We start from the raw sequence: 26,286 nt of genomic DNA, 5'->3' as shown, positions 1-26,286 counted from the left end.
TCCACAACAAGGAAATAGACTTATGAGTCTGCTTGACTCTCAGTTTTGCTGTATTCTCATTTTCCTTAATAACTGCAGGTCTCTAATCTTTAGGAATCTCTGCAAACTTAAATGGCCTAGTAAACAACAGATGTAAATGTATTAGAAGTTCATGCTGAAGTGCTCTCAGGACATTGCTGCTAATTCTGTCTCCTCCGTGTGCTTTGCTTGCATGAAGACTGCATTGTACTTTTTCAATATAATCTAATTTAATTTCATTATCTGAACTTACCCGGATGCTATTAGAATTAATTGCCTCCCCTCTTTGTAGAGTGTGTTTTGCATTATATATTTAAAATATGCTGTAGTTAAAAAATAAACTTTATAATCTACACACAGGTTAACCCTCATATGCTGTTTAAAATGTTTCAACATCTCTTCCAAGATTTTGAATCAGGATTAGTGTATTTTTTTATCCAACAGGTTTACTTTTGTTCCTGAAGAAAGGATAAATATTGTCAGGGCTACCTCAGAGATCAAGGCTTATTCATATAAACCTTATCTGTAACATGAATGAGAACAGTAATTTTTGAACACTGCTTTTGGAATCCTTCTCAAAATTATTCTACATTGGCATTTCAAAAGTAATATGAATGTGATATTAGACAGTTACTGAAGCAAATACCTAGTTTCAGATTCTATGATTTGTCAGTGTAAAAGCAGAAATTGGTATACAGCCTGGTTAACTATAAAATTATCTGCATAGCAAAAATGGATAAGGAGAGCAGCAATATTTTTTATGAACGTTTCAACATACTACAACAAAGTGAATTTTATAAAAGCTAATGAGTTTGTTTAATAAAAGATATAAAGAAGAGACAGATAAACATTACAGAATGATGAATGGTGTACTTGGAATGGTTGTGGGAAGAGGTAATTTTATTTGAGTTTTCTGCATATTTTAAAGTACAGCACCCCAGATTTATTGTATTTTTTAGAAAAATCAAAAACCCTTAGGAGTCAAATCAATACCTCCTTGAAGCCAATAGTTTGTTTGTGTCTTTCGGCTTTTCCCGGTTAGGGGTCGCCACAGCGGAACTCCGGTCCGCTAATGATTGGCAGTTGATTTTACGTACCAGCTTGCCAGGCCTGACGCACAACCTTCAATGAAGGTATGCCCATTCACGCATGTCTCCACGCAGAAGATGCTCTAGCTGAGAATCGAACCAGACAGCGTCATACTGTGAGGCGACAATGGAACCCTTCCAAATACCTATTGAGGATAAGTTGAAAATGTTGTGAAAAGTACAAGATCCTTTTTGTAACAGATTCACCTTCCTTTTAAGGGAATAATAAATGACATTAGTGCTGGTCATAGAGATTTTTGGTCATTCTGATGTAATTTTATTATATACCAATGCATGGCATATTTTAGGTTTATTATGGTTTTCCAACTAGTTGCTTGACAAAGATGTTTTTTCTTTGAAACACATCAAGTTAACAATCATTTGGAAAATGTTCTTTTAAATACCCTTTTTTATTTCTGGAAAACAATTCTACCAACATAAAAAATGGGATAGCAATGGGTACTGCATTAGTGTCCAGTTATGCCAAAATCATCAGAGCACCATTGGAAGAGTTGCTTCTGTATGCACCCACTTTTTTCTAATGTTAAAGACTACTGTTGTGATACTGATGACATCTTTTTTAGTTTGGGCTATACAAAGAAGTCTCTTAAAGATTTTAAGAGTATGTCTTCTACCATTTACTTTTTTTTCAGTTTACATATAAATGTGATTTAACCTATTTGGTGTTCCTAGGTCTGACAGTTTACAGATAATAATGATTTCCTTAGAAGAAATATCAGTAAGAAGACTGTGCCAAGTGAAGTACTTTTACATTATGACAGTATCTAGCTAGTGTGCATAAAACAAAACATTGTTAAAAGCCAGTGTGTAAGGGCAATTGCCCAAATTATGTTTTTTTTTTTAATGGGAAACATAAAACACATTTATTTACCCAGGGGTAACCAGTTTATGCAACATGTAAAGTCACTGATGAATTCAAAAATAAGTATTCCTTAGTTGCTGGGCCAACCATAAAACAGGTATAATACATACATTTTTGAAGGAAAAGAAACATGGAAATAAACTTCTATCTATGCCCATTACTTTTCTTTAGATGTTGTTGGTAAGAACAGCACTGTTAACAGTAACCAGAATTTGTAATTGTCAAGTCTGAGATTGCAGACACAATGGGATAAATGAATATGTATTACTAAGGCAGATAAGAATTCAAATGACTTGCTGGAAAGTAAAAAAGAATAAATGGTTATTTTTCAATTAAATGTAGCATATACAGGTCAGAATCTTGCAATGTTTGTAAATTTGTCTCAAATTCACAACATCACTATAGCCCTGTTTTTAATAAAATTATTATGCCACCTTCCTTCTTTACATACAGATCCACTAGAGGTGTGCATATTACTTCTTATTGTGGATGTGAAGTATTCTATGTGGGAAAGACATTGAAAGCTTCACATCTAGATCTATGCATACATACATGCAGTTAGATATAAAAATGATAATGTGTTGTAAAGGTATCCTAAGATATGCACCCCTTGCAAAAAATGTTTTCTTTGTGTAGTACATTATACATGTCAGAATATGATAGGAATCCTAAGATATGCACCTCTTGCAAAAAATGTTTTCTTTGTGTAGTACATTATACATGTTAGAATATGACAGGAGTGTCAAAGTCAGGAAGGCAATTAATTCTTGATGTCCCAGTAAAAAGTGGCAATTGTTAAAATCCTGGCTAGCTCAGGTGTACAAGCCCGTATTTGCTAACTGGTGACCATCGTTAAAAGGATATTTACATCTTTATATTGGTTTACTATCTTTTAAATTCAGCAAGGTGAACATCAGGGTGCAGGGCAATGAAGAAATTCCCCAAGATTGTTTGAAATCCACTGTTTTTTGCCAGAACTATCATTTAATTTTTCAAGTGTCTGGACTCACAGTGTTAGGTCTCACTCCCAATAGGCAACTCTCAAACAATATGAATACAAGTGTATCCTTGCAGTATGACTTATTAAAATCCAGTCAACTGAATCTGGCTACCCAAATAAATGTACTTTTGTAGGTGCCAGTTGTGTTTATAAATCCAAACAGTCACAACTACCATACAAGTTATACCACTTATGAAGATCTTGAGTACCCTTTCTTTCAGTCACATTTTCATGTTTTAGCAAATTATGATTTGGAAAGCCAAAGCTATGCTTTTGGTAGTCAAAGTAGAATCCATCCATTTCACATAATTTTACAACTTTGTGCAAGAAGCTACATAAATGTTTGAAAGAGACATGGCAGAATTCAAAGATGAGAAAGGAAGTCATGATTTCTAAACCATAAATTGCTAATGACAGAAGAGAAGACCATACATTTAAAGCACAAAAGAAAGGAGTTCTACAAGTTTTAAAACTATCAGGTGAGGTTCAAACTGTTAAAAGTGAATTTGAATTATTGCAATTTTATGGGAGTGTGTCAGTATGTCAGTGGCAGTTTAGGGGACTGCAGTTTCAGTGGAAATGTTTCACAGAAAGCACTTTCACTGATAGTGGAGAATTCCTTTTTTCAACTGTTGTATGACCTTAAAGTATATTTAAGTTCAGGGGTGAAAGGGAGTGTAAAGTGTTATCTGCAAAACATTTTCAGAGTGTCAGAGTAATTCACAAATATTTATATTTAGTAAAGAAAATTATGTGCATAAGCAAGGTACGCCTATGGGGGCTTCCTTTGTCCTTCAGATGTGTAGACAAGTCTATAAATGCTGGAGTGTATATGCAATGAGGTGCATGTGTGTGTTACTATATCCCTGTGGGTGTGCCTGAAGCAGTAAGCTTTGTTATGTACTAACAGTGTAATATCATGTTGAATAAGTATACATTAGCAACAAGGCTAACTTGCATGTGTCTAACAGCCATCTACAATTTCAGAAAGCAACAGAATTCAGCTGTAAAAGGTGAAAAATGTAATGCAGTAGCTAAGAAGAAAACTTGTGCTGACCAAAATAGTAAACAGATGTCTAGGAGTAAAACAGTGAAAAGAAGTGGTCTATATGTTACCCAAAAATATATGCAGGATGCATCTGAAGCAGTTATCAGTCAGCAGTGAGTGCAACCTTTTCAAAGGCAGCAACTGTAAAACTAACTTATCTAAGCAAACAAAAAATACACCACAAGAGCAAAGCAATGAAGGGCATGTACAGTCACCTGGATGGAAACACAGTACTATAATCCAATTCGCAAAGATAATCCAAAGACGTTTCTGTAAGGAACGATAAGTCACAAGCAGGTGGTGTAAAAAGGTTTAATTCAGTGCACAACGGTTAGTGCTTTCGCCATTAGCTTCATCAGACCTGTTGTTACCATTACATTTCCAGTTTAAATACTCAAAAAGGCGGGAACATTTATTACATATTTAAAGAAGTACTTCCTATATTATAAACATAGTGTCTGAAGACATCAGCGACAAACAAACATAGCAAATATAAAATACATCTAGAGCAATAATGATTAAAACTCATCTATGCTAAAACAATTAATGTGTGCATATATTGAAGATGTACATATATTAAAAAAACATATGTATATATGCATATACAAATGTTAAAATAACATTAAAATAAAAGACATCAATAACTGTTAGACATTCACATTATAATGTAGGTGAATGTATATATAATCACAAACACATAAAGAAACTCTTAATTCAATATCTAAAACATTAACTTAATAATAAAAGAGAGTAAAGATATATATATATATATATATATATATATATATATATATATATATATATCTCTCACAACCATTGTGGGTATATATAGGAGGACCCACTTATAACTTCAATCTCCTCATTTTCAAATAAGGTTTAATGGGAACCTTCCCATTTAATCCAGGGGGCACATCAGATCTAAGTTTTATAATCCAATTAGTTTCCCTGGATTCGGTAAGATTGCCAATATCTCCACCTCTGGTGGTATCAAATATCCTCTCTAATATTCTAAACCTAAACGAATGGTCCTCACTATTCTCTCCAACATGTTTCGCTAATGCGTTGTGAGCTGTTCCTTTCCTGATGTGATATATATGTTTGCGCATTCTGTCCCTAAGACATCTGTTGGTCTTGCCAACATAAAACGCTGAACACACTGTGCAGGACGCCAGATATACAACATCAGTGGACATACAATCACCACTCGCTCATAGTCTAAAACTACCTAACCCAGACGGATGTACAAAAATAGGACTAGAATCAATAAAACAAAAATTGCAATGTTGGCATGGGGAAGTAAAAAGTAAACCATCTGAAGGAATCGAAGGGAAAACCCTCGAATAACACAACAGCCTCTTGAGGTTCATCTTGTTTTTATAAACAAACCTGGGTTAATCTCCAACTATTTCTCTAATCCCAGGGTCTAGAGATAAAATGTGCCAATGTGCATTGATCACATCTTTGATGTTACCCACATCACGGGTATAAAAAATGGGATACATGGCATCACCAAAGTTACTGTCCATCACAGTTCTGTCAGTATTAGCACCTACACCACTAGTCCTAGAAGAAAAATATGGTGCTGCAGTACCTGCCCTCAATTCTTCTATACCTTTTGTGCCAATAATCAGATCTTGTTCAGTATATCCACATTCTCTTAACCTCTGTTCAAGATTACCAATCTCATCTCTGAAATGAAAATCCAGTGGACTATATCTGGATATGCGCATAGCTTGCCCCCGAATGAAGCTATTGGCAAAAGCGCTAAATGTAATGGTAACAACAGGTCTGATGAAGCTATTGGCAAAAGAGCTAACCGTTGTACACTGAATTAAACCTTTTTACACCACCTGCTTGTGACTTATCGTTCCTTACAGAAACATCTTTGGATTATCTTTGCGAATTAGATTATAGTACTGTGTTTCCATCCAGGTGACTGTACATGCCCTTCATTGCTTTGCTCTTGTGGTATATTTTTTGTTTTCTTATCATTTTATTGGGCTTCACACCGAGAGCATTAACTCCTCGTGGATTTGTTTTATTGTTTAACTTATCTAAGCGATGTATATATTGTTGAATACTACACTGATTAATATTCAGATGATTTCAAATATAACATTAAAAAGTAGCCAATATTAATACATTGTAAGTACTCCTAGTGGCCATATATAGATTTTTTTTTCTTTTTTGCATTAAAAATCAAATTACAGAATGGAGAGAACATTTCTAACTAATGAACTGTGTAAAATCAAAATTAAGTAATTTTAGTATAATGCTGCATATAAATTTATAAATTTCTGTGTAAGTATTTCAGTCAATTTGTGGCTACTTAAACAAAAAGGGACAACTGATATTCTAAAGCAAAAAATAATGGTGAAACATGTTAGCCGCTTCAAATATGAAGGAGGGGTTGTTGAGGAGATGAGAAGCCTGAATAAGGAGGTCAAAGCTAGAATCGGAGGTGCTACAGCCAAATGGCATAGTGTCAGGGGGCAGTGTGTCACAGAAGAAAGCCAACGCAATATAGTAGTGCAACCAGCACTTCTTTATGGTACAGAAACCTGGGCAGTGAAGGCAAAGTAGGTGAGGAAGCCAGAGGTGATGGAGATGAAGTGTCTTTGAAGAGTGATAGGAAGCACACTGTGGGGTAGAAGAAGAAATGATGACATGAGAGCAAAATCCAAACTATCTCCAATTGCAGAGAAGGTCAAAAAGACAGATTATGGTGGTTCAGGAACATTTGCAGGAAGGTAGAAGAAAATTTGGTGGAGAAGATTTGGAAGAGACAGGAAAAAGACAAGAGAAACTGAGATTGTCCATCAAAAAGGTGGATGGTTGGCATGACATAAGACCTGAAGCAGTCAGGCACGAAAGTAATATTTAAAAATATATCTGATTTGGGGCCTTTGTAATGTCATTACCTTTGACTTGGTCCAGAATTCTTGCAGAAAGAAGTTAAGAGGTATGTCTTCAAGATAAACTGTTGTCACAGACAAACTGTGTTGCACTGCCCAGTGTAATATCAGTAATGTTTCCTAGTATAGCTGATGTGGCTGTGGGGTCATCAGTTTGTTGTTTAACTATGTACCACACTACTATTGTATCACATGTGCTGGTCTGAAGAACATGTAAAGGAAAGATGGTTTTAAATGCCACTGGAGCTTTGAAAACTCTTCTCATGTGAGCGATATTGGTTTGAAAGTTGTTTACCAGAGAGATCACCAATTCTGTATTGGCATAATCTTGAAATGTGCTTCTGATGCATGTTCTGAATGGTATTTTGCAATGCTTTGGCATGGACTGTGGATGGTGAGCCATCCCACATCACAAGCTGAGAGGATCTGGTAACAAATGAATGTCTTACATCCTGAATGGAGAACCAAAACTGGAGTTTCAAAAGAACCACAGGCCTGATTCCAAATGTTCTTTAATAGCCACTTTGGCTTTTTAACGCATACAGGTACAAGAAGAAGCATTAGAATGCAAGAAGACATGATCAATCACAGTGAGAAACTGTTATGCAGTAAATGTACATAGAGAAGACATTTGAATGATAAAGTTGGAAGTGGCTCAAATCTTTTTTTTAACCAATAAACATCATTGCATATGCCATAAGTGATAATTTAATAATCACATATTTATATAAATGAAAACAAACCGCACTGACAGAGTTTTAGTTACAAACATTGTACATCACTTATAATCTGTACAGTCACTGTCAAACACTATATAGCTCATTCAAATCCTTGTTTCTTTTAAACCTCACTCCTTGTCTGCATGCATTCTTTTGACAATTTCTATTTTCTTCTATGCAATTTGCTCCTACCCTTTTTCTAAAGATCCCATTCTAGTTGTTTTATCTCTGTTACTATATTCACTACTTCTAGTACAGTTGGTTTAGACTTTGATTTCCATTTTCTAGTAATTGCTTTTTTGGCAGCCACCATAATTAGACTCAGCAAAGCCTTATTATGTCTAGGCAATTTTGACTCTGTATCATAGCAAAAAAAATCATTTAAGTCATACTAATTTGCTTACCTAGTGTGAAGATATGTGAAGGCTGCCAGCCTAGCTAGATAGAATTTTGTAGATAATTCTGTCATTTGTAAATATTGATATAAGCCACAGGGTTGTTCTCTTAAATGTGAAAAGACAATATTGGATGTTGAACTGCAAAAATGTAACAGCAGTGCACTCTGCTGTAAGAATTGTATGACTGTTTTGATCTCAGGACTCTGAGCCATGGTGTCTGAACCAGCAGATGCTTTCTATTGTTTTGAGACTAGAGTTAATTGCTAGATTTTACATATATAATGTCTTTAATTGCTTTAGTTTCCTGACCAGATGCAAACTTACTAAGAAATGTTAATGTAGAGTTTCTGTTAGCCTGGGAAACCAGAGAATTGTTAAGAATGATGTAATCTAAAATGAGTCAGCAGGATCTATTCTCAATTTATAGGATTTTCTCAGAGACACAGAGAGAGCATTTTGCATTTGTCTTCAGAACTGACCACTCACCAGCACTTGCTTTGCTCTGTCTGTATGTAAGTAGGATCTTAGACTTTAGTGTGTCTCCTAGAAGATAGTAAGTTTAGTCGAGCTGTTTTCTATATTTATGTCAGACTATTCTACAACATTATTTTAGGCATTTTCTTGTGATCTCTGAACTATTGACTAGCACTGTATAGTAAGAGGTATTGTCTTGTGTTTTTTTATTTATTATTATTAAATATTTTAAACCTTTCAACTGTGGCTGTTTTGTGTAGAGATAATTTAAGCTCTAGAGTACATTGCATGTATATAGTGGTACTGTACAAAGTCACTCCAAATAAGCCTTGCTGCTCAGTCACACTTACCATTTGGATAATAATACTGCACAGTAGTAATTGGACACCATTTGGTAAGGGTATTTTTAGTAGCTGATAAGTAAGGGTCCTGGTGGCAGTGATTACTACCTTGTAGCCTAGATAGAAGGGGAACAGCTAGTGAACCTGTGCCAGCCTTCCCCAGGGGTGTCTGTGTGGTTGTATATAAATGATATCTCAAAGTGTGTGTGTGTGTGTGTGTGTGTGTGTCAGCTACTTGGGCAGGGACACGAAGCACTGGTTGGACAGGGAGAGTGCTAGGAGGACTTGGCTTGGGACCCTGGCTAAGGACCCCACTTTATAGCTGTGCCAATGGCAAGTCTTACTGGGGATATGGAGAAAAACGGAGAAACCAGCCCCAGACTAACTGTGATCTCTGTGTGCTCTTAAGGGAAACTGTACTTTACTGTGTGTGTATTTGTTATCCTTCTCAATGTGGACACCCCTCACTGGTGCTAGTGGTGAGGATTGAAGCTTCTTGATTGCTGGGCCAGTGCACGGGTGTCACACCTAGTATTTCTAATAGAGTAGGGGTAGTAGTGCAGGGAATTCTTAAAGTATGCCAACTCATTACACTCCCAGAAAATATGTTCCCAATTATCTTTCTTCCCCATCACATGTCCAACATTTGCTATCTACCTGAGGAAAAACTATTTGCAGTCTACTTAGGGTACAAATATACCTATGTAAACACTTCTAAACAGAGAGCCTAAATCTTCTAGACGTTGTTGCATATTTGGGAGACATACATATACTCCCCCATTGTTTCTTTGTGAAATGCTTATCCAGTTTTTCTTCCCACTCCTTTCTAACCTCCTCTGATTTATTCTTATAGTTATCATGCAATATTTTATATGCTCTACTGACTATTAATTTTTTAACAGCACCTTCTGTTCTACATCATACTAAGAACTCTACCAGTGTTCGTCTTTCACTTAGGATTCCCCTATTTCTTTCTCTTTGTCTATACTTTGATATAAATCTTTGATAGGGAAGGCAATTTCTAGCCTGCAGTCCAAATAAATGTTTGACCTTTTCATATTCTATTGCCTTTCCCTCTCAAATTATTTGCTCCCAGTATCTCGCTTCGTTTGCCATTTTTCTCCCATAAATTCTAGCCTCTTCTTGCCTGTTGTCTGTATTACTAATTGTAGTCATCCCTATTGACAGAATCACCTTTCTCCATTCTCGTGTTGACTTAGTTCTTAGAATGCTTTCTGCTACTTTATGAATATAATATTCCGTACGGTTATTGTTATTCTCCTTAAGGATCTGCATCCAAAATTACAGTCTCTCCATTTCTCGAGCTTCTCCCTGTTTTGTCATCATTCCTTTCCACATCTGAAACATAGGTTTCTGTTTGTGCTATGTATAGGTGCCTTAAGTGAGTACCTCTGAAATACCCCTTCAAATCGAGTAATCCCTGACCGCTTTGTTATACTGGAAGAATCAGCTTATCTCACTTGACTCTTGTTGTCTTCCCCTCCCAGATAAAATCCTTCAGTTCTTTATTAACTGCTATCCACAACTTCTCATCTGGTTGATAAAAAATATGCCTGACCTGTGTATAAAACTAAAGGGAATAAAAACATTTTACCTACTTGTAACTTGATATCCATATCCATAAAACAGCTGCTTCCAATTTCTTAGTTTTTGTATATATTTTATTTAGTCTCTTCCCACATATCCTTAACTACCACACCAGAATCCTTTTTAATCCATACTCCTAAGTACTTCATTTTATCATGTCCCCATAAATATGGATATTGCTGAACCAATTCGTGTGTGGGTACATAATTTACAGCTATTGCTTTGTTTTAGCTTCATTAATTTTCAAAATGTTCCACAACACTGAAATGTCCTTTTTTGGTTTTATCATACATAAAATACTATCATCTGCAAAGAGAGCCATCTTTTCTTGACTACCATATCAATTATATCCTCAAATTTCTGAGTTCCTTATTTTCTTTGCCAAATGGTAATACATATAACACAAATAACAAAGGGGAAAGAGGACACCCCTGCCTGGTTCCTCTAATCAAACAGAAATTATCAGACAGCAACCAACCCACTTTAATTATCGCCTCCAATTCCTCATATATCCTCCTAATCAACCTTATAATTTTATCAGGGAATGCAAATTATTCCATTGCCCTGCTCATAAACTCCCAGCTCACTCTGTCAAATGCTTTCTCTGCATCAAGACCCGCCAATACCAGTGGCATTTTCTTACAATCTACTTCCCTCTGGCTCATCATTGTTGTGTTAATGTTGTCAGACGTTTACCTGCCTTCCACAAAACCACACTGATACATACCTATCAATTTTGGCATTACATTTGCCATTCTTTTAGCCATTATAGACATAAATACTGTATAATCATGGTTTAGCAATTAAATGAGCCTGTACAAAGCTGGATATGATGGGTCTCTACCCTCTTTAGGTGTTACAGCCATCACCTCTTTCTTCCAGGGTGTTGTTGCTTCTCCTTACTCTTAAAATGCTGTTAAACAAAACTTTCCAGATCTATATCAGTTTTTTCCCTCTTAGCTTCCAAACTTCCACAGGAATACCATCTATTCCTGGGGACTTTTCTATGGATTGGTTATACATCACCATTTTTTATCTCATCTCCTCCTATCCTAGCTGTTAGTAAATGAGCCTCAACTACTTCTAACCTTGGCATATTTAATTCTTCCATAAACATTTCCATTTGCACCTTGTCTTGAAATGTGGATCAAATCTTATATTCAGGTAGACTCTTTTTTATTTTTTTTTAAATCTAGCAATGCCCTCAAAGAATGTCACCACCTGTTGTGAAAATAAACTCGATTTTTGCAATTTATGGTTATAAAAATTTCTAGAAGAGAATCACAGCATTTAAAAAAATAACAAAATGGCTTCAGTCTAAATACAGAAATCTCCTTCAAATTTCAGGTATTTTCTCTGAGAGTGAGGATGGGCATCTTCTATATCCAGAGATGTCTTGAAGGAAATGTGTGTTCTAAAAATGGTAGAAAGGCATTATTTTGACCTTTCTTGTCACCATGAATTAGCTAAGACTTACCAGAGCTAGGACTGGTCTCCATGTCTTGTCCCGATTTTGAACTACAGTGAGTCTATAATAAAGACACTTCTTCTCCGATGGTGTACTACCTTTTTTGTATAAAAATTGAAAGGCCAAGTTTAAGGATATTTATAGCTGATGAAATGATGTCTGAGGTGCCAGTAGAGCTAAAACAGGCTCTCCAGATTTATGTACTTGCCTTCCAAAACTGTTTGAAGTACCAACATGTCAGAAGTATTATCATGCTAGTGTATGAAATGATGGACAAAAGAAAGGTATAAGGTAATATCTGACCGAGCTGGGTTTGAGTTACTGATGATATAATATCATTTACTTTATTGCTGTTTACCCTTTCTTTAAAAGAGCTAAAATTAGGAAAATGAAGAGGGCTGCTTCTGTTTGCAATACTGTTGTTCTACTTTCTGCGTTTTCCTGTAAAATATTCTTTTCTTAAAATGGAAGTTTCTTATACACTAGAAGCATTTGCTTCAGTTCTGCCTTTGCCTTTTCTTCCTTTACTAAACGTGTGAGTATATTATTTGCTGGTTTACCAAAATGGGAATCAGTGGAAACTAAAAAAGCTAATAGAATTCACCTTGACATCTGCTAGGTAAAATATTGTTCTTTTTCATTTCATACTTTCACAACTGAAAGACACCTTTTAATGTTACTTCAAACGTTTTTTTCAAGTTCATGTAGGTTTCTCTCAGTCAAGGTAAGATTTAAGCTTCTAGGATTTGTAGAGTTATTAAACTCTATCCCACGAAGAATAAGATCTTAAAATGAAAGTCTTTCAGAGTGATTTGTCTGCCACAAGCACAGCTGTTAATGGATTTAGATAGAGACGTTATTACCATCTCAAAAGGACTGCACTGAAATAATCTTAATAAATGATTATAATGATATAGAAAAATCAGCTGAGACAATGCAGAGTAAATGAATAAACACTCATATAGCACAAATTGTAGTTGAGTGATTAATAGTCTTGCACTGTGTTATGCAAGAAAACCTAACAGTGATAGGAAGACTGGCCGGAATGTAAGCAACTTCACTGGTGAGTAATGCAAATATTATGATTTACTGCTACAGTGATCCTTCTCAATAATATTGTTTGACCCCTTTTCACTAGAGAATCAGTGACAACAGAAGATCTGTACTGGTATTTAAAATTCCTAGGCTACAAAGGAAGGACAAGGTGATTAAGATATCTGTAATTACTAGATTAAGGAAACACAATTCATCCTAAGCATATATAAATATTTCTCCATGGATGGTTGGTGGACAAGTGGAACACGCTACTAGAGTATGACGTACAGGTCAAGACTGTTGGGACATTTAAAAATGTTGGGGTCACGTAAAGTACAATAAGTTAAAGGACACTTTGCTTTACTTAGAGAAGGTGCAATACTTGCCAGATGAGACAGACTCACAGTCATAATCTGCTGGTATCTTATAAAGTGATATAATATGAAATATAATATGACATGACATGATATAATCTGATATGATATGAAGTGAATAAAGTGCATGGCAAAGCCATACGTCAGCTGTTACAAGGGATGGGCAAAATAAGCTGTTGGTTAAGTATGATCTGTAGCTTATTCAACAGGCAGACTAGGTGAGTGAAGCAGCTCTTACCTGTACTGTATAAATAATAGGTGTATGTTTGTTCAGAGGACAAGATAATAGAATCATACAACCTCAAAAGTAGAATCATACAAAGAGAGAGAGAAAAAGAGTTTTTTTTTTTTTCTTTTTTAGAAAAAACTATGCAAAACAATAAGAGGTAGAAATATGATGACAAAATAGATGGCTCAATCAAAACAGTAAAAAAAAAAAGTTTGCATATATCATAGAGTTGTGGAAGCCAACAATTCTGACGAGGTTTTATGGGTCAGAAATATGAGGGGTTCAGAAATGTACAGTAGACACAAAAAACAGGCTTTGAGGCAATGAAAAACATTTAACTTTTCAGATATTCAGTTTATCCATTTGGTCTTTTCAGTAGGGTAACAGGTCAAGTTGATGGCTAATGTGACCCTTTGACACCAAAGTCAACATTTACATGCTTTTATCATAAAGTACAGCTGTGTATGTCCTGCATAACAGTAACAGTAGTGCCCATCCAAGGAAAAGGCACCCAGTCAGCTTGCCAAAGCTCCACTCATTGACTCTCTCTCTAGCTTCTAGCTGCATCTTTTTTGGAGTGAAGAATATCAGCAACCAGAGTGAAGTAAATCTTCTGGATTTTACTGGCCCTGGAAATAAAGGAAGATTCATCCTGAGTCAGCAGTCAACAATCAATAGTCACCATAGAAATCATCCAAACAACAATAACAACAGTATAAAAGAAGGCTGTGCCCCACTTCAGCTATCTACAAAGAGGGATGGTGGGTGGATGTAACTACTGCAACAGTGAAGAAATGTAAGCAGCTACTGTTACTGGAAAGTAGGACTTATACAACTGTACTATGTTCTTCATTGTCACAGCTGCCATAACCTACGGGTACATTTCCATAGCTTACCCTACCTGGCAGAGGAAGAACAGGAGTCCAGCAGCCCCTGGAGAATGGCCCTAGCAAAGCCTCTCCTCGACCTAGAGAAGGAATCCAGTATGTAATGCTTTGTAAAGGTATGAACAGAGGACTGAGCTGCTCCCTCTAAAATACCTCTAGAACACATCCTTTTCCCGTACGCCATCAAAGAGGATATGGCCCTGGTAGAATATGCATTAACCTTGCCTGAAATAGTTATACTATGGTGGGAATAGCAAAAAAAAAAAAATAGCAGAGGACATCCATCTGGATATAGTATGTTTAGACATGGGTTGGCCTTTGTTAGTCCCAGTGCAGGAAACAAACACATGTTTAGCCTTCCTAAAAGACTTGGTTCTGTCAAGGTAATAGCTGAGCTGCCTGTACACATCCAAGGTATGTAGAATCTGCTCTCCCTTGTTTTTGTTTCTGGGATAAAAACTGGATGCTTGACGGCTTGCTTCAAGGTAAACTCAGAAACAACTTTAGGCATGAATGAAGGATTAGTGCCTAATGTGACCCTATCCTTGTGGTAAACCTACTATGAGAGTATGAAACTCAGATACTCACCTTGCAGATGTCAGAGCAACAAGTAAAACAGTTTTACAAGTAATGAACTGCAAGTCAGCCTGAGAGGCCAGTTTAAAGGAAGTTAAGGTCAATTTTCTAGAACAAAATTGAGATTCCAAGGAGGAGGAATTTGTGAGGAGGTCTCATGTGCAACACTCCTTTCAGAAACTGTTTGACCACAAACATAGAAGAAAGACGAGGATCCATAGGCAGATAAGCTGAGATGGCTGCAAGATGCATCTTGATGGAAGCATAAGACAAGCCACTTTTAAGTAGTACACAAAAATATTTGAGAGCCACAGATGCTACCTCCCTTTCAGGATCCCTGTGATTGACAAGACATCAACTAGAAAATCTCTTCTATTTGTCAAAATAAGACTTTCTAGTAGCAGGCTTTCTTGTCTCCTTTAGTACCTGCTGCACATCCTTGTGAAAAAGGTGCCCAAAAGGAATTAAAACTGAATCATCCGGGTTGTCAGTTGTAATTGATTGATGCTGGGATGCATCAAACTCTCCTTGTGCAGAGTGAGTAGATACAGTCCATGAGGAAGCTTGTGGTAATTGCCCTTGGCCAATTCCATATGAAGGGAGAACCAATTTTGCCTGGTCCAAATAGGAATCACCACCACGGTTTTGGTAATTCTTTCTGAATTTTTAGAAGTACCTTGGAAATCATTAGAAAATGTGAAACATTCCTGACAATGAGAACAACACAGCATTCCATGCTTGGTTGCAATCATATCTTGAACAGAATCTTTCTAGTTGTCTGTTTTGTAAAGAGATGAAAAGATCTGCTTGAGGTGTTTCCCACACTTGGATCAAGTTCTTAACCATGTCTGTGTTGAGTTTCCATTTGTGAGGGTCTGTTCAGGATCTGCTGAGTCTGTCTGCCACAATGTTGTGTTCTGAAGGAAAGAATTAGGCCTGAAAAGTCAGAGAATGCTGAAGAGCCTACTCCCAAGCCATCACTGCCTGGGTATGACCTTGTACCCCCTTGTTTATTTAGATACCACATCACCATGGTGTGGTCTGTAACCACCTGTAAAGGGACTGGAGCCTACAGATAGTGTAGAGATTTCAATGCATGAATCACTTCTAGCATTTTCTTAATGTTTATGTGGTTTGGCCTGTTTGAAGCATCCCACAGACCTTGCCCTTTTACTAACATGGAAACTGCACCCCAAGCTTAATCTGAAGAGTCTATAGGTACAGATTGAATTTGGACTGGAAGACAGAAAGGAAGTCCTGGATTGAGAGCCATTTGATTCCTCTACAACTGCAATGCTCACCTTGGGTCCCAGAATTTTTTATGTACCATTGTATTTTTGTCATATGTAATCTTTCAAGTGGTATCATGACAATCATGGATGCCATAACATCTTGAATCCTGAAAAAATGTCTTGCAGAAGCTGTTGAGAAAAAAACTCAAAGATATACCTTACCGTTTCTTTTGGAAGAAAGGTCTCTTGCTTAAGTATATCTATCAGACAACCAAAAAAGATAATTAAGAGAGTGTGAGACAAGATTTCTGTGGGTTCAAGTGAAATATCAGGTGTGACAGGAGGTTCAACACTTTTGTTAAATTCAAACACGAGAGAAGGCTCTGCACAAATAAGCAAGTTGCATAAATGAGGAAAATGTGGATGTCCTGCAATCTGCAGTGAGCCACCACTGGAGCTAGGCACTTTGTGAACATTTGAGGTGCAGTGGAGAGACCAGAGGGTATTGCAGGGAAAAGATAATGTGGCCAAGAAACAGTAAACCTTAAGCAATTTCCTGAAACTGTGAACAATGGATATGTGATGGAAAGCATCTTATCATAACACAATAGTCTGGAAGCAGTGCAAGCACTGATTGTAGAGTCAACATCTTGAATTTTTGAATTTTCACATTAAGATAAGAAAGGAAAAATCTAAAACAGGTCTCCATACATGCTCCTTCTCTGGTACCAAAAATATCCTGCTATAAAAACCTTTGCCCATGTGATTTACTTCTAATATCTGTTGTAGCACTGGTGAAAACACTTCCAACTGATCTGGTGGATGTGAGGAAATCTCCTGAAAGGAGGAGAACAGTCCACCCACTGCCAGATGAATCATCTTCAACACTCATCTGTCTGAAACTGTCTGACCCTAGGCAAAGGGGATGATGATCAGTCAGAGGGGTAGGAAAACTGGGACAGGAGGTGTGGATAAGGTGATTAGATTCTTACCATAGGTATTCATTAGCTGGAAATATACCTTTTTTAAGAAAGTTACTTTATTTGACTTGGAAGAGTTATCCTTCTGTCACTTTCTTGTGGGAGCCTGCTTGTTATTAGGCTGGGATTTCTGTTGTTCTGCCATTTAAAGGATTGAGAAGTGGTCTTATTAGAGTAGAACCTGGCTACCTGAACAATTTTAGAGACCCCATGCATCTGTTTCCTTCTGTCATCCTATGGTTTCAGGGTTTGTGTAGCCACATGTTCAAATATCAGATCTGGGTTAAGTGGAGAATTAAGAATTTCAGACTTCGGATCACTGGAAAAATTCCAATTATGCAACCAAATATATCTTCTGAACATGACAGAAGAAGCAGAAGCTTTAGACACAGTGTCAGTACACTCATACAGTCAAGTTTGAAACAATCTGACTGAAAAATGGCTTGCCTTCTGGAGACATTGAAGCAGTAAATTCTCCAAAACCATAAGCACATTTTAACACAGACTTCCAACTGTAAAAGTTCAACCCAAATGCTTAATATTTTTATAAAATCAGTCGTCCACACAAAATTGAAAAATAAGCCAAGCAAACAGAGCAGAAGCACGTGTAATCCTTAACAGAAGCAGGTATTGTTATGATGGAATACCACAAACAGCTGATCGTTTACACACATGTATATATCTGTGACTGGATATGCAACCTGATATAGCTGGGTCCAAAGAGCATTCGTCTACTGACTGCTCCATGTATGTCACTTTTGCCATTTGGATGTGCTTATATATATTTTTAATAGTTTTTCCTGGCTTGTTCACTCTCTGCTGTAGCCTGCTCACCCCCCATTTCTATTCCTAACCTGTCTCACTGCATACAACATTCATTTCTAGTGCAATCCCTAACCAACTGAACCCTCTGGCTATCGGCTAAGACTTTCACCCCTTCTCTTTTCCCCATTCCTGAATCAATCTCCTTTACTGCAGCTATCGCCAGACTTCTTTTCTATCTTCATTAATTTATTTTCCTCAGGCTCAACCATCCTCGTTCACCCTCACTTCGTTCGGGTTCACTCCGCTCCTCTACCCTACCCCCATTCCCACACACCCCCTTTTCATTACATTTGTATCTAATAACACCATGCTCCTTTTTTCCCTCCTCCATTCAATTTAATTACTCCACCTTCCCACCATTCCTACTCGGTGTTTTCCACTACCCCCTGCCTTATTCTCACATCGTGTCACTTTTAACTTCTATTTCTCCACCCCCCCCAGCTTATACTAGCTGTACCCCACTCCATTACTGATATTTCTTCAGTTCTCTATGTACCATCCTACCAAAATATAAAGCTCTGCTCTTTATTCTCTACCACACTATACTATCTTGCCTTCTCTTACTAGCCTATACAGCTACTGGCCACCAAAGCTTTTGGCCTAGCTACCATTACCCCAGGCACATACTCTAACTTTCCAAAATCCTTCACCCAATGCTTACAGCTACATCTACGGGCAACTGTTCAACACTTCCAATTCTCTCCCGTATCCATTCGTACTTAAAAAAATCCTCAAACTGTCATCCCCCCACTTTCAGAATCCATCAGGCAATCACCAGATTTAAAAATCTGCTTCTGCACCCCCTTAAACAAATAAAATTACAAGGAGACATTCATCCCAACCCTGGTCCCAATAATTTACCCCAAACTCAATTGCATCTCCCAAACTCACTCAATTACTCCTCTAACCAAACCCCCCCCAGAACAAACCCACACAGCTCACTATCATCTACCTCCAAATCCGACATACTAATTTCAACCTCAGAAGCCTTATGAATAAAATTTCTGAATTCCATGCCATCTTAGACACTCTCCTGACACAGTGGTTATTACCTCACATTAAAGACTAAGAAATCACTTGTCCCAATTACAGCATTATCAGACAAGATAGACTAAACAAAACGGGGGTGAGTAGCAATTATGTTTAAAAACTCCCTGAAAATAGACAAAGTAAACTGCACACCTCCAGACATCCAAAATGCTGAACTCCACATCACCCACTTTCAGATAAATCCCCATAAAACCATGATCATCATAGCTACTTATCTGCCCCCAGGCAATCAAACACAGAAGTTTTCCTATACTTTCAATCAAGAAATGATCATCCTAGGTGACTTTAATCTATTATATTTTAACAACAAATTTCTAGAAGCATCAAACAGCCTAGCCCCCACCAGAAAAATATGCACCAAATCAAAACAACTTCCATGGCTCTCTTTTGACACCAAACAACTGATTAAACAGAGAGAATGAGCCAGAGCCCTATACCAATCTACCAAAAACAAATCTGACCTTACTACTTATCAGTTACTAAGAAACCAAACTAAGAAAAATATCTTAAATGACAAAAAAACACTACTTCCATACCTCCCAACAAAAATTCCTTCACAACCCACAAAAATTCTGGGAATCAATCAACTCCCAACCTCTATCCCTACTCCTTCCACATCTAACACCTCCGAACCCTTAGGTTTGCAGTTTAAATCTAACTTTATCAATTCTATCTCCTGTCTACTTAATAACCATAAACAACTGCCACTCACACTCTCCTCTACCACCTCAAAGCAACGCAATTACATAACAACCACGGTGACTCCCTCTACTCAAACAAAATAGCAAAGTCCTGGAATAACCTACCCTTAAGCTTACAAAACACTACCTGCTGTTATTCCTTTAAAATAAAATTAAAAGAATATCTAAAAATCAAGTGGCTCTGCCACTGTAATGCCCCTGGGTAATTTCTCTCTCCTGCTATGTCCTCAACAACACCCATCTATTTTCTCTTTACATGGTTGTATTTCTATTTTTTCTTCAATGTTACAGTTGATCCCCTCCCAACGTTTTTTTCTTGATTTGATATTACTTATAGTACTCATTATTTTCTCTTGTCTACATCTCTCTTAAACTCTACATACACTTAAATCTCTTCTTTTCACAATGCTCATTGTTTCTATCTCAATTTTTCACCCATTTAACAATGAGTTCTGCAGTATACATTTCAATTTTTGTTACTATAATGTAGTATTTTCCTCTTCTTAGTTTTTATTCTTTTTCATAATGTTTATAATGTACTGTAAAAATTTTTATTATCATCCATGTACTCTATATTTGTTACTGCTATCTGTTTTTTGTAATTGTTTTTTGGAGCTTTTCTCCCTTGTAATAATTTTTATTATCATCCATGTACTCTATATTTGCTACATGCTATTTGTTATTTGCAATCTGTTTTCTGGAGCTTTTCTCCCCAGGTCTCTGCTGAAAACAGGCTACTAGCCCAGTCGGACACCACCCGGTAAACAAATGTAAAATAATATACATATATGTGTGTGTGTGTGTGTGTGTGTGTATATATATATATATATATATATATATATATATATATATATATATATATATATTCCCCCCCCCACAAAATAAAAATAAAAATAAATTTTATATATATATATATATATATATATATATATATATTTATTTATATTACATAGATATTTAGATATAGATATGTAGATAGATATAGATATCTCTTTCTCTCTAATATTCATTAAAAAAATATTTATAGGAGGAACGGGTCCCCAAATCCCCAAAAAGTGTCTTATCTGTTAGTCAGGAAGCCTTTGACCAACTGCTTTTCCTCTGGAGCCAGAAGGATGCTTCTCCTTGAGACAGCAGGAAAATACTGAAAATTTCCCTCACTCTGGTTGATGATACACTTCTTTCCAAAAAGGGTTCAGCCTATCAGCAACCAAAGGGAGGGAGGGGAGTTTGAGCTTTGGCAGGATGGCTAGGTGCTGTGTCCTTGGCAGGACACTACCCATAGGCTACTGCAGCAGGGAGAATGAATAACATAATTATTGCGTTTAATAAATGAAAAGTCCAACACATTTGATAAAATTCTAAATACTACATGCAAATAAGTCCGAGTTCCCATGAAGAAAGATACCTTTTCAAATAGAAAGTCTTCCTGTCTGTTTGGCCTTACTTTTGAAGCTTCAGCTTGTTCTGTTGCTGTGAACAAAACAGGAAAAAAGCAATAAGGATAATAATAATAATACCTGTCTCCAAGCGAATTTGTGATGGTCTCCCAACATGTGTTAATGGTTCAGGATATCCACGTTGTGTCCGAGTTAAAGTCATCATCAACCCATGTAGCTTATCTCCAATTCTTTCTGGTTGACTCCAAAATTCACTTCCTACACGATAACCCTGAACATATAAAGATAGTTATTCATTAGAACGTATTTACTTTAACAAAAAAAAAGAAGTACAATATCACTGGAGACTAAAGTTAGTGCATCCTTTAAGAACCATGAATAAACAAAAGATAACCACAAAAACTGACTAAAATTTAAACCAACAGGGCTGAAAGGTAGAGCCAGAACAAAATCCACATGAACTCTGATGGCCAGATGTAACAAATTTATTGGTGCTTCCTAGTACCTCAGCTAATGAGCCTTCAGCGGGAATAAAATCCACACCAGTACATCCACTTTTTATAGAGCCTCCAAATTACTTGATTATGTGCTAATACATGAATTATTCAATTATTTAATTAAATCCCTTCAAAACAGTTCAAGTGAACATGCAATAAAAAAGAAGAACAAAGAATCCAGTCAAATGGAAACACTTTGCATAATTTATGTAAAACCAAAGAATTAAAACATATTAACATTCAATTCCTGGTTCAAACCTTTAGGGTAAAGTGTATTAAAATTAATGATACATTTTGTCTCCAGTTGCATACGTTTTTTCAAAAAATCCCCTCGCTGTATGTGCAAGGGCTTTGCCAAAATATGCAAAAAAATAAACTAGCCTCTGAACCCCTGTGGGCCATGTGGAAATGATGGGCTATTGGTCTGTCCAACCTGTGATTTCTTATGACTCCTAGGTGTTCCCACTGAAGGCCCATTAGCCAAGGTGCTAGGAAGCACCAATAAATTTGTTACATCTGGCCATCTGAGTTTGTGCGGATTGTGTTCTGGCTCTACCTTTCAGTCCTGTTGGTTTCCATTTCATCCTTTAAGAACCGGCAAGCAAGGCAGTCGCCTACTGTGCCAAATGCCACAGATCACTCTCTTTCGTCCAGACAGTACACAAACACTAAGAAATATGAAATCACAGATTTTGATAAAGATAAGGAATGTACAAAATATCCCACTTAATCTGTAGCATATTACATTCTTATTCCTCATAATAATTATTTTATGAACTGTCAAACATTTAGTACTCTGATCTATTAATGAATAGCTTCCTATAGTAAAGAGTATAGGGTTTGATTAATTCCACCTCTATTTGTCTGCTGTGTGATTCTGAACATGTTACTTGACCAGACAGTGCTGAGGGGTCACCCCTGAAAAAGGACACGAAGTGCAGTGGGCTTACTCAGTTAACAAATGTATATATAAAATAACTACCTAACTAATGTCATTTATTACATCTTTGATTCTTTTGTCTTGTCAGGAATCTTAGGCTACCTTTTCTGTGAAGTAATACGTTCTTTATGTCTCTTGAGTCAACAACCTCATTATCTTCAGATTTTTCCACTTTGTTTTCACATAAATCTATTTTAAAAGCCTTTCCCTTCGGGTACTTACAATTTCTGTCATGCCCTCAGTCAACCTACCTTATCTTTTTAAGACTCCACACATTCAGCTCTTGTAACTTCTATTCCCATATGACTTCTGGTACAGACCATGCACCATTTTTGTTGCACTGCTCTGAAATGCTCCCATAAGGAGCACATACTTGTACCAAACTTCAGACTTCTCAGTCTCTCTGTCAAAGACACAGGGAGAGTATGATGAAACTCATTGTCTACATTTCATCTAATGTTCTATGCCACCACTTAAACTGCTGTGAGCCTTAGCATTTTGACACTGTGGTGGAGTAAGTTTCTTTTACTTAAGATGCAATGACCTTAGAACTGGTTACATTAAGTAAGAGGTGCAAGATGTATGGGGGTGGGGGGTGCACCTTCCACAACATTTTTTTCTTGGTGTCAGTGAAAGCAGTCTTTCACTTCATGAGTAGAGAAACATCATGTCCAGCAACATACGGCTTTTGCCTTTCTTATGTGTAAACAGCTCCACTGCCACAGAGGGATAAAAAGCCAGCTATGACACAGGCAGTTCAAGTTCAAGAAGCAACACAGAGACTTGTTGAAGTTGGTGCAGGAGGAGAGGAATGATGAGGCACTGTCTGCTCACCTATTCTGGGAGAGGGAGTGAAGACATGCTGGGAGCATGCATCCTGTTTCGTGAATGATGGTAGTGATACTAGAGCTATACAGACAGTCAGTGCTGCTGTAGGTAGGCAGATGAATGAGGGATGTGTCTCCACACGGACAGAGGCATTTATGTTACAACACTCTTGCACACCACATCCACCTAGTTGATATCAGCCTACCATATCAGTGGGAAGAAGGACTTATAGAGAAAACCTTAGGTGGCAGCAGTATAACGAGCCCAGTTTCGTCATTCTTCTCCCCTGGTCACAGAGGGGAGGAATTTATAGCCCAATGGCCAAGAGGTCTTCCTATCTAGAGGGATCAGACCTATCCAGTAAAAGGACTATTTCAGGGTACCTCCCCCAAGATGCTGTGGCCCTAGGCTGAGAATGAACTAAAGGGGAATCTAGGGATCCAAAACTGGATGTAGCTCACAAAAAAAAATCTTCTGACTAACTGGCAATAAAATGGTTGAATAATTTCTCATGTCCTTTCCTCTGTATCCCAATATCCCATCAGCCTCACCAGACCTTTTTGTTGGTCTCATACTACTTGCTTAACCTAAGCTTATCTGCCATGATCGTTTCAGGTCCTGCTTCTCTTTTGTCATTGGTACAGCTTCCCCTTCAACTGTATACACTATTTGTGTGTTTTTATTCGCATATGCATTATTTTGTAATATTTGGCAATACATTTAAACTGGCATGTTCGGAACTATTTTTTTTAATATCTCTATACTCTCCTTACACCTTAGGCACATCAAGCAGGTTGGGATGAGGCACTGCAATGTGTGCATCTCCAAAGGCTGGTGCTTCAAGTCTGCCTCCCACATTCGCTCAAACTGAGCAACTGATGTACTAATAATCTGTTGCTAATTCCTGCTAGAAGTCCTTCAAGGGTATGTAATGCCCAATAGCATAAAGAGTTAGCTTAACCCATCTGTGACTTCCATGCACTGGCCCAGCAACCAAGGAGCCTCAATCCTTGAGGGACATCCACATTGGGAAGGATAACAAGTACACACACAGCAAAGTACAATTTCAGTTAAGAGCACACAGAGATCACAGTCAGTCTAGGGCTGGTTTCTCCCTTTCTTTCCAGATCCCCAATAAGACTCTACACTGGTACAGCTATAGAGTGAGGTCCTTAACCAGGGTCCCAAGCAAAGTCCTCCTAGCACTCTCTCTGTCCAACCAGTGCTTCGTGTCCCTGCCCAAGTAGCTGACACACAACCAAGCACTTTGAGATATGATTTATATACAACCACACAGACACTCCTGGGGCAGGCTGGCAAAGGCTCACTAGCTGTTCCCCTTCTGTCCAGGCTATAAGGTAGCAATCACTGCCACCAAGACCCTTGCTTATCAGCAACTAAAAGTCCCTTATCAAAGGGTGTCCAATTATTACTGTGCAATATTATTATCCAAATGGTAAGTGTGACGAACAGCAAGTCTTATTTGGAGTGGCTTGGACAGTATCACTATATACATGCAATACATGCAATGTACTCTACAGCTTAAGTTATCTCTACATAAAACAGTCACAGTTGAAAAGTTTAAAAATATTTAATAATAAATAATAAGAACACAAGACAATACTTCTTACTACACAGTGCTAGTCAAGAGTTCAGAGATCACAGAAAAATGCCTAAAATAATACAGTAGAAAAGTTCTGACATCACTACAGAAAACAGATAGACTAGACTTACTATTTCCTATCTCTGTCTAAGAGCAAACACAGTTCTAAAATAAACTTACATATAGAGCAAGGCAGTGCTGGTGATGTTGTCAGTGCTGAAAACAAATGTAAAATGCTCTGATTCTCTCTCTCTGTCCTTAAATTGATAACACAGTACCACTGACTCATTTCAGATTACATCATTATTCTCTGTTTCCCAGGCTAACAGAAACTCAGAGTTTAATAGCCCTTTTCACCTTGCAGCTGGTCAGGAAGCCAATGCAATAAAAGACATTATACATGTAAATTCTAGCCATTAACTCTGGTCTCAAAACAATACGAAGAATTCCTTCATTCAGACATCATTGCTCCGAGTTTTGAGATCAAACAGTTACACACTGCTTGATTTATCAGCTTTCCTTCAGCACAGTGCAATGTGGTTACATTTTTGACTTTCTACATTTACCATAATTTTCTTACATTTAAAAGAACAAGCATGTGGCTTACATTAATATTTACAAATGACAGAATTATCTACAAAATCCTATCTAGCTAGGCTGGCAGCCTTCACATATCTCCCACCCCCCCCTCGGAGAACTCAAGCTAGTTTTTCAAGTGAGCCTTGAGAAACGTTGCTTGAGAGGGTTAGAATTACCTAAGTATACCTTACCCTATTCCCTGTCTTGACAGCCCATCTGCGTTGGCATTGCTAATCCCACTGCAGTGCTGCACTGACATATAATATGCTTGCAACCCTAGGCTCCATCTTAGCAACTTGGCACTTTGCTGGCTGGCTCTGTGTAACCATGTTTGGGATTGTGGTCTGTAACTACAGTGAATATTCTTCCATACAGATAAAGCTGAAGTTTCTGTAGTGCCCACACTATGGTTAAACATTCCTTTTCTACAGCTGCATAACATTCCTCCCTGGGTTGGAGCCTACGACTGAGATAAACCACTGGGAGCTCTTCTCCCTCTGAGGAAATCTGGCTAAGTACAGCCCCCACCCCATGGTTCAAAGCATCCACCTGCACAACAAATTCTTTACTGTAATCTGGACTGGCTAACA

General features: G+C 37.4%; 1 protein-coding gene across 1 annotated transcript in view; it reads right to left on the bottom strand.

The window, feature by feature from the left end:
• LOC122817266 (MYCBP associated protein) overlaps window positions 1-26,286 on the bottom strand; it is a 2,683,797-nt gene that overhangs the window by 1,459,927 nt on the left and 1,197,584 nt on the right. Inside the window, exon 7 of the mRNA XM_044090481.1 lies at window positions 21,370-21,520. Coding sequence (XP_043946416.1) covers window positions 21,370-21,520 — 151 coding nt within the window. The remainder of the gene's footprint in view (window positions 1-21,369; window positions 21,521-26,286) is intronic.

Source organism: Protopterus annectens, chromosome 12.part0 (assembly GCF_019279795.1).
Source record: "Protopterus annectens isolate FY-2018-M chromosome 12.part0, PAN1.0, whole genome shotgun sequence".
Taxonomy (NCBI): domain Eukaryota; kingdom Metazoa; phylum Chordata; order Ceratodontiformes; family Protopteridae; genus Protopterus; species Protopterus annectens.
Note: the sequence above shows the minus strand (reverse complement) of the source record. Positions and strands in the feature narration are given on the sequence as shown.